Source organism: Mesitornis unicolor, unplaced genomic scaffold, assembly GCF_000695765.1.
Source record: "Mesitornis unicolor isolate BGI_N332 unplaced genomic scaffold, ASM69576v1 Scaffold45389, whole genome shotgun sequence".
NCBI lineage: Eukaryota > Metazoa > Chordata > Aves > Mesitornithiformes > Mesitornithidae > Mesitornis > Mesitornis unicolor.
Window position 1 is genome coordinate 1 of NW_010210158.1, and position 18040 is coordinate 18040.

Here is an 18040-nt window from a genome sequence, read left to right on the forward strand (position 1 = left end):
GCGGGCTTGGGGTTTCTGCCTTTGAAATGAAAAATCTCGGAGTAAGGCTTGGAGGGTTCAAAAGCCAGCCCCGGCTCGGCCCCTGTCAAGTACAACAATGCCTTGGCGCTAGGCGCTAGGCGTTGGAAATGTCCGTGGCTTGGGCAAAAAATTCTAAGTTGGGGAGGGGACTATCAAGCCTCTAAAGTCACGTTTTGGAAGTGATGTTCACACCGTATTTTCTTTGCCCGGACCTCACCTTTAGCATTCTGTCATTGAGCATTGAAAATAACCTACTCTGCAAAAAACAAATGGATACCTCTTCTGTTGAAAATCACTATCCCAAGAAGCAGTGTTTTAAGTGAAAAGCTCTTCCCAGGTTAACTGCTGGCAGTGAATATTACCTTCCCATGCTCCCTGATGTTCTTTAGAACCATATTTTAAAGTGCTCGGAACTTCCATGGAAGACGGTGGGAAGGGTGAATTTTGCTGGTGTCATGTTGTGCTGATGCTGTTTCCTCTGCTAGTGCTTGCTGCTGTCATGTTGTGAACTGCTTTTTAGTGTATGATCTTAAACTAGCTTGTAGGGTATCACAGAGTGCAAGCACTTCATCAGTTTGATTCACGTGTACCACTCTCACTTCCCACGCTCCCAAGTCTCTTGGTGTAGTTTTGAAGTTACTATAATGTCTCCTCACCTGCCTGTTTAAAGCATGGGCAAGTGTCATTGCCCTTCCTTGTTATAATTGAAAGCTGTATGTTGCATAAAGAATAGTACAATAGCTGGCTTCATGATCTGAGTAATTTTAAGTGTCATGTGTGCTGGGAGTCTTTGCCAAGATCTGCTTTCTCTCTGCCTCTTTGTAGGTGCATGTATTTTGCAACGGGGAAACAAGTGTCTTGCCTCTTCTGCGTCATTAATGGAGATGGGGGTGGAGTACAGAGTTGGTTGGTTGCAGAATTCTAAGTAATGGCTTGGAGGAAAGGAAAATAGCGAAAAGCTCGCTGAATGCAATGGCAGGCTTTTCCTCTTCCTCCTCCTCTGCTGCAATCCTTACTTGACCCTGATGCTGCAGCAGAGAGCTGGGCTGCTGCTGTTTCTCCTGAGCGTGTGCAGAGCAGGTGGGAGGGAGCAGGATGAAATTGTGCTTTACAGGTCACCGGCAGGTTGCACAAGTTTCTGTCGTCTCTCTTCCTCCTCCCTCCTTTCTGTTTATTTTTTTGCCTTTAACCCAAGTTTTTGAAAGTTTAGCGGCATTTGCATTTCAGACAGCCACATTAATGTTTTTTGGGTTTTTTGTTGTTGTTTGTTTTTTTTTTTTAAAGACTTGAGGTTGTACTTTGTGAATGCTTTCGGATACTTGTGTAATAATTTAGTTTTGTTTCTGGGAGGGGAGGAAAGCATAGCTATTTTTTTTTGTCTGACTGCACAGCTTGTTTTCATAATGTGGATCACTTGGAAATAATTCCAGATACTAGTTAAGTCTAAAAAAGACCTTGTTACAGGATTATAGGATTACTGATGACACCTAAGATTGACATGTTCAGTCCGTGCGTTCTTTAATTAGAATCATCTGTACCATAGGTGTGTGCTTTATAAAGGACATATTTGCATTCATTCTCAATCCCAAGCTGCAATTTTGCAGCTTCTTTGTATTTATCTGATAATTTATGACTTAGGTAAAGGGACAAGCCTGGCTTGTCATGTTTTAAAGGTAATGTATTGTACTTTACCCTCTGAGTGGTTATGTTCTGCAGCTCTTCAGTAGCAGACTTCTTAACAGACTTGGTTTTGGTAATGTAGTGCAATCAGACTTTCTCAAGTGTTCTTTTTTTTTTTTCAGAATAAGTTACCATAGAGTGTAGAAGCTGCAATACGGCGTATGACGTAGAGAGAACTTAATGACTGTTGCCATAAAAATTGGAGGTGGTCCTGTGCACTTTACAGTGCGGAAAATCTAGTCTGGGATGGGATGGGTATTGTTGAGGGTTTGATTAAAAGTGATTTAGTTAAAAGATGAGAAAAATTAATAAATAGACATGAATGCCTGCTACTAATTAAAAATCACTCTTAAAATAGTATTTCCTCAAAATCAGTTTGATTACGCATCGCACTTTGTATATTAAATTATGTATGACAACCTTTTTGTGGTTTTGGTGAAATTAAGTTCTAAACTTAGAAAACTGAATGTCAGTTTGCACTGCCTGTGTGTCCTCTTACGTTGAATCTGGCAAGTTTGTTTCTAAAGCAGTTTGTTTTGTCTTTATCCAGTCACTCAGCATGTATTTGTACTTACTTCTGTATTGCCAGTCTTGGATCAATCTGTCTTAACATGATTTATGAAAGACCTCTTAAACTTACAGCTCCAGGATCACTGAGCTGAATTATATTGCTGGCAGCGATTTCTGTTATTAAGTGGTGATTCTGAATCTTGCGTGTGGCAGACCTTGTCACAGCAGTTGTTGAGGTCAGGGTGCTGTACTTCAAGTACATTTGCAACCAAAGTGGCAGAACAGCATGAACTCAGGGTTGTGGTAAAACAATTCCAAAACTGGGTCAGATGAGCTTTGCGTGGTTTCTTAAGGCAGAATGAACTTAAATTCACACCTTCAGAATTCTAAGATGTCTTGATTTTCCTCTCGAAATACCCTGTCCCATGGAGCTCTGTGCTCCTGCTGATACACTCAGCTGGTGTTGATTTAGTAGGCGCTAGTATGCAGGAGGCTGTGTTACACATAGGGAGTTTTAAGTAAATAAGCAAAAATGTAGGTCTGAATATATACTGCTGTGAAATTCCTGTACCAAGCAGCAGACTTTACATGAATATACGGGTTTATGCTCACCTTTTGCCACAGTCACTGGCCAATAAAGATTCCTGTAACCCACAAGTTGTAGCATTTATACTGCAATGTTCATTGGTGTCCAGGTGCTTGGAACAGACCCTGCACTATGTGTTGTGGAATTTAATGGAAGTGGTGTGGTTGCTTCTATGAAATGTAATGCAACAGTAGTGCAGTAGGTTTAAAAATGAGGCAAATACATCTGACTCAGCAAATGCAGTGTTCAGCATTTAATTAAGTACTATCTTCAGCCTAACTAAATATCTTTTAAACTTAAAGCTAGCTTTCTAGGAATCTGCAGCTTTACATGTAGCTACAGAGAACTTCCACATCTATAGGCAGAGCATATAAAATAGTGACAGTACGAGTGCGCCTTCACTGTATATTGAGTTCTGCTTTGTTGTTATATTGTATTTTCAGTGTCAGAGTTGTGAGAGAATTTGTAGGATTATTAATACTATGGAAACTTTTTTCGTCCCTGTATTTTTCTACATTTTGCAGCTACAGTGTTATTTTAGAATTATCTGAAAACAGTGAATATAAACAGTGCTGTTAGGAGAGGAGTGACTTTTGCTAGCTGGATTAAATGAAAATGTCTGTTTACAGAACAGGTTGTTATTTTATTAGGAATAACTGAAATAAACAGAGCTGTTGGCAAATACAACTTGCATGGCTATAGACTGGAAGCAAGAAACAGGATCTGATCTATGTAGATCAATAGAGTTCAGTATGAGAGATGATTAAACGTTCAGACCCTGCCTTTGTATCAGGAATGTGTCTCTTCATTCTGGCAGCCAGCTGAACCTTCATATTTATAAATCTGAAAATGCTTAAGCTTGAATCACACCTGAAGAATGACAAATCCGTAAAATGAACTGATTAATATTTCTGCTACTTGGCTATAGAAGAATTTTATATTCATCAATAACCAGCTGCTCTTTTTGTTACTAATCATGTTGTGTAGCTGTGATAATGTGTGAAACGTGATCTGGAGTTTGTATGTAAAGATATTTTTGAAGAGGTGGAGGGAGGAGAAGGTATGGGACCAAGGGTGTGTTTTGTACTCATTCTCTTCACAGTTGCAGAGGAATCTTTTTAACAAATTGAAAATAATTCAGATTACAACTTCAATTCATTTTTTCCTGTTTATCATTTAGTTAAGTTTTAAACATGATTGAAATGCAAGATAACTTGAATAAATGAATACAAATGAAGTCTTAAGACTTGTGTAATCATAGATACTATTGTTAGTTACAGGATACTTGCCATGGCTTTGTAAATGTAGTTTCAGGTTAACTGAAATTTAGATTTTACTTTGAAACTGGTGAATCTTCTGTTTTACAAGACAACCCACTTATTGAGAGTAAAGATTTTTCTGCTTCCTTTATTTATTTATCTTCCTTTGATTTGAAGTAATGATACAATTCTATTAATGTCTTCAAAACTTCTCCCTCACATTTCATGGCAGAAAAAACTCGTACCTCAAATATATTTACTTATTCATTAGGTGGATACTGTCCTAGTTTAATTTGTGTGGCTCTTCTTTTTTAATGTATTGTCCTGCAGAATGAATAAACTCCTGTTGAAGGTGTTCTTTTGGGTTTCTTATGTAAGTTTTTGTAGCCACTGAATTTTCTAATGGAGTAATATATTCCTGATAAGTGAAGAGAATTGTTAAATCCTGAGTCACTAAAACATATCTTGTCAATGTGGCCTCTTTATATGTCTTCATGTTGACAGTGTATTTATGTGAAAATGCTTCCTGTTACTTAATTTTCATTTCTATTCCTGAGAGTTTGTATCAGTAATGTGTAACTCTGTACTGCACACCTTAGAATGAGAAGTGCCTTTGGGATTCCTTTCTATATTGCAGGATGCCTAGGCGTTAATGAAGGATGTAGTACTACTAACTCAGTTCTGATATTTTGCTTTTGATTTTTCTGAGTTCTGTAATCAACATATGGCACGACACTTTCAGACAGCATACTGTAAGAAATGGCAGTGGTTAATAGTTTCTTTTATCAGTTGAGATTGGTGATGTGGTTTTTTGTGTGTTGTGGGGTTTTTTTGTTTTGGTTTTCTTTATTAATATATGTATAGTATAGAGGCAGAGAGTAATTTTTCTTACACTGATGGGTCTAGAAATGATTTGTAGGAAGTTGGTTTTAGAGAATATTTTCAGATCTCTGGCTGAATGGAAATTGTATACTAACTCAGTAGTAGGTTAAGTGTTGGGGTGGTAGTATTTAGGAAAACTAAATCAATTGAATACTGTGACAAGTGGAAGGATTTTATGATTACTTGTTTGGTGTGGGGTGGGATTTGGCAAGTATTTCATATAGTCTGACAAAAGTTGTTGCATACTGCAGCATCTACGGTATAACTGCATGTCTGAATGCACTGTTTCTTTTTACTGCTTCAGCACTAACTGGGTGCTTCCCCCACCCCTTTTTCTTTTTAAAGGTTGCAAGAAACTTTCTTGTAAGGATGTACCAGTATCATCACAAATGAATCCTTTCTGCCTTTCCATAACGGTAAACTAATTGCAAGTTTCAGTCAGCAGATATTTCCCTGCCTTTTTGACTCCTCAAGATGGATATTTTTTGAGATGCATCCAAGCAGTGTGTGGAATCCTTTGATTTGTGTTTGAGGTGTGAACAATCTTGGAAAGATTTGCTGAAAGAATAAGGAGGAACCTCTATGGGTAATCCTTGGCTGGAAACAATTACTGGTCAACCATGGTAAAACTTGCCAACCCTCTTTATACGGAGTGGATTCTTGAAGCTATACAAAAAGTTAAAAAGCAAAAGCAAAGGCCCTCTGAAGAGAGAATATGTCATGCTGTTTGTGCTTCCCATGGATTAGATAAGAAGACTGTTTCGGAACAGTTGGAACTCAGTGTTCAAGATGGCTCTATTCTTAAAGTTACCAACAAAGGCCTTGCATCCTACAAGGACCCAGATAATCCTGGACGGTTTTCATCTGTTAAACCTGGCACTATTCCTAAATCTGTTAAGGGATCTAGAGGAGCTTGTAGTGAGCTGCGTAATGTGGATTGGAATAAACTCTTGAGAAGAGCAATTGAAGGACTTCAAGAACCAAATGGCTCCTCCCTGAAAAACATAGAGAAGTATTTGAGAAGTCAAAATGACCTAGCAAATATTTTCAACAATCCTGCCTTTCAGCAGAGGTTGCGTCTGGGGGCCAAACGTGCTGTGAACAATGGGAGGTTACTGAAGGATGGACCTCAGTATAGAGTGAATTATGGCAGCTTGGAGAGCAAGGGAGCTCCAAAATACTCCAGCACTTTCCCAGCTTCTCTTCCACCTGTCAGCCTTCTACCGCATGAAAAAGACCAGGTAAGTCTGGAAAATGAAAGCAAAGGTAGTAATGCAAAAATGATTCTTCTTGTTTCTTGTTTACCTAATGCAAAAATAATGATTCTTCTTGTTCTTTATTCACCTGTTTAAACGTATATAAGTGGGGGTGCGTGTCCAAGGTCTGTGCAGAATCAGTTCTTGGTAAAGGAAGTTTACGTAGCTCTCTGCGTCCTCCCATTCTGTGTTGGATAGTTTGCTCTGGATTTTCAGTAGCTGAACAGAGCAGCAGGGAAAAGTACTGCTGTATGCTCTCTTCTAGGCGTGAAATTGTTCTGTCTTGCCTGGCAGACTGATGTTGCTGAAATCTGCGGTGTTGTTTGATTGTGGCCTTTTACCTTCATTTTATGCCCGGGCATACTGATTTTTTTTCTAGTTTGAACACCATCTGAAATACTACCAGTAGAACTTGTGATATTTAAGTCTGTTAGAATTAGTTTTTTTAAAGGTATTTGTATGCCGATACTTAGCTTTAAAACAACAGTTAATTGGAGCTGGAGTTAATGTAAATATTCTAGAACTGTAAGTGAAGGTGTCAGAGTGACAGAACTGTGGAATCTTCCTCCTATTTAATTTTTTAAAAACTTCCTACATGGGTTTATTTTTGCTATTACTTGGGCCTTGTTTTCAGGTTAGTTATTCACAGGATTTAAGCCTTGAGGGAGAAGGGGGTGTCAGTTAGTGTTTTGTTTACGAAAGGGTTGTGTCAAAGGCATGTCTGTAGGCATCCTTTGATCATTCCCCATTTAGTATGGTGAAGTGTGTTTTGAATTTTCAGTGGGGGGGAAGGAGGGGGAAGTGGGGTGTGAAGGGGAAAGCTACCTGTTCTACTTGAATTGGGTAACTTTGTACGTTACAGTATTTGTAAGTTGTTGGTTTGGTGTTCTGTTAGGATTTCTTTTTCACTGTTTGGTTTGGGTTTTTTTTTCACTTCCCCGTGGTAGGGTTTAGTGGCAGTTCTTTTGGCATGGAATAACCCAAACAGCTTTACCATTGTAGAAGTGCTTTTAAGTGTCTTCTTCTAGAAACTGCATGATGGTTTTCACTTGCCAAGCGCTTGTATTAGAAATATTTAGTGAAGTCTGCAAGAATGGTTTAGTGGAATGGTCAGAGTTGACACTGCAGTGTTGCTAGCTGTAGGTTGATTTTTCTGAGAGTCTCTAAATACATGTTAAATATGATTATATTATAATTAGATATATGTAGATATTTCTGATTCTGTCAAATTGGACTTCTTGGATATTTGAAGGGTGCATGGAGCTTCACGTTCAATAATCAGAATGGAAATTCAGAAGCGTTGCTTACTGTGCAGCTACTGCTGTAGCCATGCACTATAAAGATTTAATTACTTGTAGCACTAAAGCTGCCTGTTTAAGTACTTTCAGAAATTCTTCTGTAATTCTGATACTCCAGTGGCATGAAAACTTTGAAGGCTGGAGTATTGAGTAACCAAAATATTTTAATACTATGATGTTTCACGTGAATTCTGTGGAAACAAAAACCTCCCTCGTTGGGCTACCTACTGGGACTGGCATCCATTGCAAGGAATGTTAGTTGGGTCATGGTGCCGAAAAAGCCGTTACTGCCATACTCAAATACTGGTATACGGATAAATCTGTCTTTTAGAAGTTAGCCAAACAAATCTGTTCTCTAGCAAGTGCTTTGGCAAGAAATAAGCTTTCATTTGGGTGCCTCAAAATTAGCAGTGTGACGTGCATGTTTGAAAACTGTTCGGCATACACTTCTTCCTGACAAAAATAGTTTTGATGTGAGATTGGTGAATTAGCAGTTGCATATCAGTGTAGTGCTTGGTTTAAATATGAGGGTTTTGGTGGTTTTCAAGCTGTATGGTTTTAAATACACTTAGGAGACAGTTCTGAAAGTACCTGAAAAGAGGTGTTTCTATTATGGGGATGTGACTGCTTGTTCATTTGAAATTTATGCTAATTCATGAAAGAGCAGAATAACACTGCAGGACAACTATTAGGCTGTCTTTAATGGAAGCATTTAAGTGGCAGTATGGGGCATATCAAGATTATTTATTGAATTTTATGCAACAAAATTTAGCCAATGGGCATCTCTCAGGAATGGCTGGTCTTTGAAGAGAGTGGTGTATTTTAAAGTTTCTATGGCTGTTTATATAGCTAGTGCAGGTAAGAGCTTTTTTTTTTTTGTTTGGATGGCTCTTTTTGTTTGTTTGGGGTGTTTTTAAATACTAGAGGTGAAGTTCAAGGATCTCTTCTGTTGACTTTTCTTGAGGAGAAGAAAGAACGGGAGGATGTGCAGAAATCTGTTTAGGTGGCTGTGACAGTTTGAGTAATTTTGACTTTTTAATGCATAATTAATATTTCATCAGCATGAGACAGTTAAAAGATTCAGTGCATTAGAAGTGCACTGAGCTTTCTGTTTCAGTCTGAACTTTCACAATTATAGTAGCAAATGCAGCCTCTGAACCTGTCTTGCTGCGTGAGTAGAAGGTGGTCAGAAGAGAAACAGTACTGCCTGTTTGGTTTCTTTTCTGTAATTTTTGTTTTGGTGTTGGTTTCTTTGTTGTTTTTTCCTCCTCCACTCTCCCCCATAAAGGCATCAGGGTATTTAGTGCACTGAGAAGATAGATACTATTATAGTGCAGTGCCACTGAAGTTATGTTTGCAGACCTGGATCCTTGACTGTTATGAGGATGCCAAGTGTTTTGCATTCGATGACACACACAGGGAACAGGGAGCTGCGAATGCTAAGTTTTTGTCGTGGTGGTGGTGATACGGAGCTGCTTTTCTCGTCATCTTAACTGGGTGATCCAATACAACTAGATACAGTCCTCTTGTTTAATTAGATGTAGAAATAGGTGCAATTAGTTACAGCACTATAGCTTGTATTGCCATGTTTCCTTCTGTTATTCACAGACCTGGAAGGAAGCATTTGTGTAAAAACGCTTCCATCAAGTGTTATCCTGACTTTGGGCAAAGATTGTCAATTTGGAGTTACAGGAAGAGGAAGCATGCAGTGCAGCTGTTTAAATCTTCTCTTCCTCCATACCTTTCCATTTCATAGTGCATGTGGAGGGTTGCGTTTGAACTTCTGTATGGAGAGATGCAAGCACAAGGCTCATAAGGACAGATTCCATTGGAAGGTCAATAGCTGTCATCAGCTGTGCAGTGGCTGTGCATCATACTAAGTGTAATGAGTAGTATAAATTACACTTCAAAAGGACATCCCAGTTATCCTAAATATTCTGGTGGTTACATTAAGGTAGATGCTTACTTGATGTGGACAGGTAACGTGAATCAAAGCACTTCAAAAGATGCCTGTTTTAAGGTGTTAAAGTGGTGTGTCAAAGGACCAGCCTCCAGCCAGAGGTGGAACTGACTTCACAATGAAGGGAAACTGAAAACAGCGGTGCTTTAGGATGAAGACTTGTAATGTTGGTTTGTTTTTTTTCCTGCAAATAAGAAATAAAACCCACACATACAAGAAAGCAGACAAAACAGGAAATTTGTTGCTCAGGAGTCTGATCTTGTACATGTCACTGTATTGCAGTGCATAGTTAATTTTAATGGTTTAACTGCTTTTACAGTGTTCTTCGTTATGTTCAGAGTATCTTGCATAGATATCTTCTCTCTTGCACTTAACACCTTCTCTCACCCAGCATCTTCTGAAAATGGCTATATGAGTATAAAATGCAGTGTAAAAATTGATGACATAGTAGTAGAGGGTGTGAACAGAGAGGAGAATAAACCTGAACATTTTGGGGGATACTTAGCTTTTCAATAAGCCTTTGATGTGTTAAAATTCACTTCTGGAAATGCAGCAGTAAAGTGGTGTTTAAAAATGATGGTTAGTCTTTAAATGGGTGTTTAATTTATCTTTAATGGTGCCAGTTGTAGAATGGCGATGGTGGTGGTGTTTTCTCTGCACACGTGCACTGTGCTGGTCCTTATTTTCCTTGTCACTTGAAAGGTTCTGCAGTTTGGGAACTGTGTGAAACCTACCAGGTCTTAAGAGTCAGCCATCTCCTGAGCACAAATGCTGTGTGAGTATAAACCCGAAGAAGCAGATATTTGTAGGCTGTAGACAGCCCTTTATTGACTTATTTTAAGCATTATTTAAAAGGATAAATCCAGCTTTTAAAGGGGGAGAGGCAATGGCTATTGAGATGTTTTCAGAGGACTGTAGGAGGATGTAGTATATTGCAGTGGTCACGTATTTTCTGTCTTCAGAATAACTACTACTTAAAGTATACTTGGAAAGATGTAGTGCAAATGGAGATGACTAGATCCATACTATTTTCTTGGTTCTCCTGAGCATTCTCTTGAACAGCTCAGCAACTATTTTAATAGTTGTTTCCATCTGATTCTTGGCATGAAAATCTTTCTTAATCCCCTTTCACTTTCAGTTTGTCTTTCTAAGCTGACTTTCATGCAAACCCAAACTTGTTTTATTATTTTTTCATACTCTGAACTCCTATCTAATTTTGTTTTCACTGGCCTACATACATTTAGCTTTTCAAAGTGTAGCTTGGCATGGGTTGAATTTCAGTTTTCTGGTATGTAGCTTGTGCCAGTGCAGACACTGGGTGTTTCTCCTTCTGCCTTTCAGGCAAAGGGCCAATCTATAGAGAATTGCTTTTTTGGCATCCAGGCTCCTCCCTACTCAGTTTTTCAGCTTCCCGCTTTCCTGTGGGTAGGCAACAAGAGGCTGTTGGCTGAGATTTCTTTGCTTGCTCTATCTTGTTCCCTTTGGCCTTTAAACGTTCTACTAAACAGAAACAGAAAAGTTAGGCAGAAAGGAAATGCTGCACAATGTATCTTACTGATTTACACATAAGGGGATATTCATAATGCCTAAAACTTGGAGCTGGCTTTTTGTGGAGTCTGTACTTCTGAGGGTGAGTCTGAGCACTAAAATGGCAGTGATATGTTAAGCTTCTGTAAGAGTGTCTGCAGTGCTACAGTTGAAGAGACTGTGGATGGGTATGTAAAAAGAAAAATGAAGTCTTGAACTTTGTCAATCCATAAAATACGAGTGTCTCTAGAGACAACCTGTGTTTCTCCCCTTGTAACGTTTTCATGGTGACAAGACTGAGGAACATTAGTGTTAACTTGACAAACACTAACTTTCATGTTTGTATTCTCATTATCTCAATTCACAAGTTACCTTTATTGGCAGGATGGCCTTCACCTCACTGCGTGTAGCTATTGTCCTTGAAGCTCTGGGATGATTGTTGTGCTGCTGCTCTCTCATTTCTCTGCTGTCCCTGTAGCTCCTGAAACGCTGGAAGTACCAACTCTATGCATAAGCCAAGTGAACACTTAGAAATGGATCCTGTTCACACTTGTGATACTGGAGCTTACCAGAAATAGAAGAATGATTTACTTCATCTTTTGAGCATTTAAAACTGAAGTGGAAAAGTCTTGTCATCCCAAGAGAAGCAGCTCATACCACTGTAGATAGATATTTCGGGCTTTTTGGGCTTTTTTGTGTTTTACGATTCAGCACATTTGGATCAAACCAAGAAGTATGCTTGTAAAAGTTTTCTTGAATTGCACGGTGGGAGGAAAGTTAAAAACTGCTATTTCCTAAGTTAGATTAGTCTGCTCCTTTGTAAGGCAGGGCAGGGGGGGAAGGTTGGGTTCCCATTTCTGAGATCAGTGACTTAGTTTCTGCAAATGGGTCATCTGTTTGTAGTTTCTGTAGTTTGAGACCCATCAGTGAAGGCCCTGCTCGTCTTTTTTTCCCCAAGCTGACTGTTTTGGAACATAGTTCTGCATGATGTGCTCATGGTTCTTGCTTATTGCAAGGAGTGATTCCAAATGTTATACTGCAAATTGTTTAGTCCTGAGGCTTGCTAAAATTTTATTTTCTTGGTCGTTTCTCTTCAGAATTAGTTGGTGTGATGTACCTTTTGTCCTGTAGTAAAGGTTACAGCGACAACTTAAAGGAATCCTGTGTAGTTCCAGCAGTTCTGTTTGTTCATCTGTGTTATCCTCTGTCATTCTTTGTCTTAACTGGGAGTTACATTTGATTCCTAACCTACAGTTAGCGAGTTTACTCTCTGCATTTTTCCTGCAAGATTAGTTGTTGTTTGGTTTTGTTTTTTTTTTCAACTACTCAGTACATGGATATCTCCTTTGTCAAGATTCCTTCTAGAATGTAGAAATACTGGAAGTGTGCCTTAGGTATAAGGAGAACTACCTTGCATATTTTCCTTACCTTTCTTAAGTGTCTTTCCTTTTCTATGTTCAGTAATGATGATAATCTTGACTCTTTGGGGTTTTTTTCTTGTGTCAGTTGATATGTGATAACAATTCCGTGTTGTTTCCTTTTGTTGCAGGAACTTTGTTCTAAAACAGGTAATAAAAAACCCTTGATAACTAGCGGTTGAGGTTATCTGCTGGTTTTTGATAGATCTTTTTTTCCTCAAGAAAGATCCCCAGGTGTAGATAAACTGCTAATCAACATAGTTTTCCAGTTTGATGGTTGGAAATGACAGAAGACTATCACTTTTAGAAGAATTTCATGCTAGCATTGAGAAAAGAATTATTCAGTTGGTGTCGGAGTCTTCTTTACAGCTTAGAATCCATTTGTGGTCCTATTAACGTACTCTTTTAAAGGGCAACTCTCTTATGTGTATTCAGGAGGTTACATAAGGAATAAATGCTTGTGAGGAACTGCAGACTTTTTAATTGTCAATTTCTGTTTCTGCAGTAATAGATATACTTGTGCAGGTATTTCTGCTTTCTCAAGTGTTTTGGCTCTAGAGGGGCAGAGAGTCCCGTTAATCTCCCCTTGAGGTTGTGGTGGTACAGCCCATCACGGCTCTACAGGTGGAGTTAGGCTTGAGACTCCTGTTTTTAATTACAAGCAGGACTCTAGCACAGGAGAAGAGCTGTGTATGATCTCAGCAGAGTTGTCTGGGAGGCACGGCTGATGTTTCCTCATCTCAGAAGAATCCTTAATAGAAGTGGGGGCTAGCATGAGCTGTGATAAGTTTGTCACACGCTTTTTCACATGCCGTTCAGCATTTAATTTCATCACTAGTGGTGTTTTGAAATCGGTTTCAATTTCACAGCTCTGCTTTTTTTTTTTTTTTTTCCAAAATGGTAAAAAGGACTGACTGTAGTTTTAGGAATTAACTCCATTAATTTTCCATGTATTGTCCATGTATTCATGGCAACATTAACTAGCAGTGTTTGCAGTTGGCTCAATAAGAGACAAATTTCAGTGACACCTGTGTTTCAGACCCTGAGTACACGTAGTTCTTAACTAGCAGATAAGCAGTTATAAGTAACAGTTGAAAGGAGTATAGTCAAGATAAAATCATCATAGATGTGTAGAATTTTTATACCTTTATGTAGGATGGTTGTGTTAAAGCACTTCTTTCAGCACTATCTATTGGGTTATTATAGTGAAGATGGAAACTGCTATTTCTGAAATGGCAAAAGGATGAGAGGTAACTGACACAGGTTGCAGTAAGGGAAATTCTTGATAAATAAAGGAATTCCCTCACAGTGAGGATGGAGAGAGATCTCTGAGCGGGGCCTCAGAGCAGCTGTGGACTCTCCATCCTTGGAGGTGGTCAGAGCTTGACAAGGCAAGGTCCTGAGCAACCTGAGGAAATGTTTAAGTCTGGTCTTGTTTTGAGTGGTAAGTTGGGGTACATATTCTGGAGGTCTCTCTTAGCTTAGAGTATTCTGTTTCAACTTGAATTGATATTTTGTCTGCTTCTTCTAACTGTTGGCTAATAAACCAGAAATTATGGTTTCTTTATGCAAGACTATGATGATGAAGATTTGCAGATAACTGTATCAAATAGCTAAGGAAGTTTTAAGAGGGATGGAAGCTTCACCTGGTAAAAACACTGCTGAGGAGAGAATAAAACGGACTGTTTTGTTTTTGTTTTTGTTGTTAAAGTTTCTTCCATAACTGCACTTTGTGTATGTTGCTTTGAGAATAGTGAACATCCTGATTTCTGCTTCCATGGGACTCCCTGAAATCTGGAAAAATAAGAACTTAAAAGTCGCTGAACTTTAAGCAGGTACCAGACTTTAGAAGGCTGGGTCTAAAGTTCTGGAACTGAATCAGTTCCATGATTATGTTCTGTGGATGCCTTCTCTGGTGCTGCTTGGAGTACTGTTTTCCTCTGTATTGATCTGTAAAAATGTGAATAGCACTTAACTTGCAGGTGTTGTGGAATTCTCTGAAGTGCTCAGGATTAGTGGACAATGAGCAGTAGTCAGCAAAAGATACAGTTAAAGTGATGAGAAAGACAGTGTTTGAGCCTAACAAATTCTCAAGACAAAAATAATCTCCAGTATAATTGCTGAACTTAGGAGTTAGTTAAGAAGATTTATGCTTATAAGGACTGTTGTATCCCTCCCTTCTGTTCCAAATTTAGTTTATACTTAACTTTCATTTCCTACTTTCTTCTGTCCTCTGAACACTTGTATACCTGCTGTAGGAATCGGGCTAACAAGAATGTTAGTGGTAGAGGAAGAGGACAGTGTAGTAAGCAAGTAAGCATTTGGTTATCAGCCAGTTTATAAATACACACATGAAGGTTTATTTAATAAACAGAGGTTATACATAAGCATGATGTTTTTTGACCTGAATGTTCTTGCTCTGCCTTGAACTGTCCAGCTCTCTTCTCTTCCCTCTATCTGATAAAGAAAGCAAATGTCATTGAAATCTTTTTAATGCTGTTTCACAAATATTAGAGCTACTTTCTTCTATACAATTTTCCAATATTAAACAATTTATATTTATTTTGACATGTTTGGCACACGTTCTGGTGATTTAGCAAAACAAGCTTTCATTCAGGTGTTTCAGATATTACAGATGTTTTCTGAAGGTCTAAAAATGATAGCTAAATCAGTCAAAAAATGACTAGAGAAAACCATTCGTAGGGTAGATTCTCAAGTTAGCAGCATATGCTGTGTGCATACAGAGTGGCCTCTTACTGTGCTTGTATGCGTGTATGTTTAACTACATGAATACGTTTTGGAGTACACACGGTCTTAGAAACTTGTGAATTGTTCTTCTGTGGCCATTTAAAAAAAATTCCTCTTCTTGGGTCACTTGACATGCTTGTCTGCCATACTCAAGGAAGGAAATTATTGGTACTTCTGTCCTTCAATGGTTCTAAATGTTCTTAAAACAAATTTAAACTACTACATCTGTAAAGGTAACAGCTTCCATTGCAGTAAAGCAATTCCTCCTCTTTACATCTGTGCATTTAACTTCATTCTCTTGAGATTAGAAGTCAAAGATAAAACTGGGGATAGAACATGGAATGCAGTAGCTCTTTAAAAAAGAATAAAAAAAAAGAATAAAATATATAAAATCCTGGCTTTAACTAGTCTTTCTGCCTTACATTCATTGAAATGAATAACTAGGAATCTGAAAACATGAGTTCTGTTCTCAGCTTTGCCACTTGAATTCATGTGGTAATGGACAGTTGTTTTCACTTTATGCATTTTGTGCATTCTGTTTAAAAACTGAGTAGCTGCACATCTTGCAGGCATGTTTTCAGCTTTTTAGTAGTTTGATAAATCTTTTCAGATCTGAACATGAGATGGATGGTAGGAGCCTTTTATTTGGAATAATGAACCACTGGAAGAATCTTCCCTGTGTTCCCAACTTTCTATACTGCTCTGAATTCAAGGTGATACCTCAATTCTGACTGTGAATTAAAGGCAATAGTTTCAGCTGCTGTTCAGCCCAGAACTGACAGATTTTGTTTTGTCTCCTAGAAGATACTAGTGGTGGGAGAGGGATGTACTGGAATTTTTTTGTTGGTACCTCTCATTCTTATCTCTGCCTTAAGTAACATTTTCAGTGTGTTTATTAGACAACTTTAAACTGTTACAGAAAAAGTATTGATAATTTCAGAGTTAGACTAGAAATAAAACAGATTTATCCATTTTTATGTTAGTAAGCTTGCTGGAGTTGACTTTGAGAAAATTACTTCAACAGCTGGCAGCTCTATTCTGCCTAAGAAAACAACCAAACAAAAAAGCTGGATGTTCAGGCCTCATTGTGTGAACATGCCATGTCTAATTATCTGTATGTAACTAAACAGAACTGCCCATAAACTGCTACCATAAAACTGAATCTTAATGATTTCTATTGTCTCTTTCTCAATATTGTGTTTTGGATATATTTAGAAGAGACCTCTGAAAGGTTTGATTTCTAGAGAAGAGCTACTAATATAGGTGAGGACAAGCCTTTTCTTTTTCCTGATCTCTATCTGGTGGTAAAATTCTAATATGCTTGATATTTTGCTATTACAAGTGAATTTTGCCAAAACAAGTGCATTTCAGATTTTCTTAGAAGTTTTATATGGAATTTAGTTGTAAATCTTGATGCTTTAAAATTTTGTATTTTAGCTTGGAATTATTTAGGGTATTAATATCTTGGTGCTTTTAATTGGAGAAGAGACCAAAAGTAATTTTCTCAACCCTGTGTAGCAAAGGGAATCCTAGAACAGTTTTAGTAGGTTATGTGGTTTTAACCTTGAATCTCTTACTTTGCTTTTCCTCTCATAAATATTTATCTTAGGTTTTGGCAGACGTGTGTGTGTCTTACCTTTCAGTTTCTGACAACAGCCATAATAGCAAATTTTTTCCTTTTACCACAACACATGCGTTTTGTTTGCTTCACTGTTACCGATATCATTGCAAGACCAGCAGCTTTAATTAAGCTTAGCTTTTGTCTTTTATGTGCACAGCTATAATGACTCCCATTGTTAGTGTTTTCTTAAGCCATGACAACTTGACTTTTTTCTTTTTTTTTTCTTTTTTTTAAAAGTATATATTTAATAGACTTTACCAATTAGAGTAGACATCTGTTTGGAGATCAGTAGCCATCAAAATTACTTGCAAAGAAATTGTTGGCTCATGATGCATCTGAAATATTTCTGGAAATTCAGCTTCTTTTAGCTGTTGCTAAGAGATGAATTTTCATTGACATGAAAGATGTGAGGACATGTCAGCATGCTACCAGTTGTTTTATAGGCAGTTAACTCTGCCGCCTTGCAGATGGTTGGAAAACTCTTGGTAGTGGGTAAATGCGTGCTGATTATCTCATTGAATTAAGGTAACCTTTTGTCATTCATTGAATTCTGCAGACCAGGCACCGAGCAGCTGCTCTACTGTTGAATTCTGGATTTAGTGAATGCAGGATTATGCTAAAGGGTATTCAGTCCTGTTCCAGGTACCGAGCATTGGACCACTGTAAGAATTTTTTTATTTAATACCACCTTTGGTGTGTTAGTAATCGGAGCAATCTACTCAGACGGTATCATCGTTTTTACTGAACTGTATTTTCCAACTTTTTTGTCACCACATGCTCATGGATACTTTAAAGCTTTGGAAGCAGCTCAGAAAGAGAGATTGCAAAGAACTGTTGTTTTTCCTTCCTCCTGCTTGTCTTCCTCTGCCTTTCTTAAAGTGATGCTAAGGGAAATAACTCTTGTTTCTGCCTACTTTTTGCATTATTAGTTTGGGTTGTGTTTTGTTTTGGTGTGGGTGTTCCATCCCCCCTCGCCCCAGAAGTCTGATTTGGTTCTAGTTTATGTGGCAAATACCACTTAAAAGTAGTTCATCATTTACCGATGAGACTTGCCTCAAAAAAAAGTTTAAGCAATCTGATGATTATAAAGTTCATGAATACATCAGTTTATTTTGGATTATACTTGTGAGTGTGCACGTCATCTATTGGGGGGTATATTTAAAGGTGATGCCTCACTGTTATGTTAAAACATGCTTGTAAATTTGTTTCCCCACTGTTTTGAAAACAAATTAGTAGGCAGAATTAGGTTTTCCATTAGTTTGCTTTTATTAAAG

At 38.1% G+C, this 18040-nt stretch overlaps 1 protein-coding gene across 1 annotated transcript; it reads left to right on the forward strand.

Moving 5' to 3' along the window:
* Positions 1-5301: 5301 nt before the first annotated feature.
* On the forward strand, positions 5302-6179 carry LOC104547418 (histone acetyltransferase KAT6B-like; the record flags this gene model as incomplete). The annotated part of the gene is made up of 1 exon (XM_010193088.1): positions 5302-6179. A coding segment is annotated over exon 1 (621 nt), but the record flags the coding sequence as incomplete, so codon positions are not given.
* Between the last annotated feature and the right edge of the window lie 11861 nt (positions 6180-18040).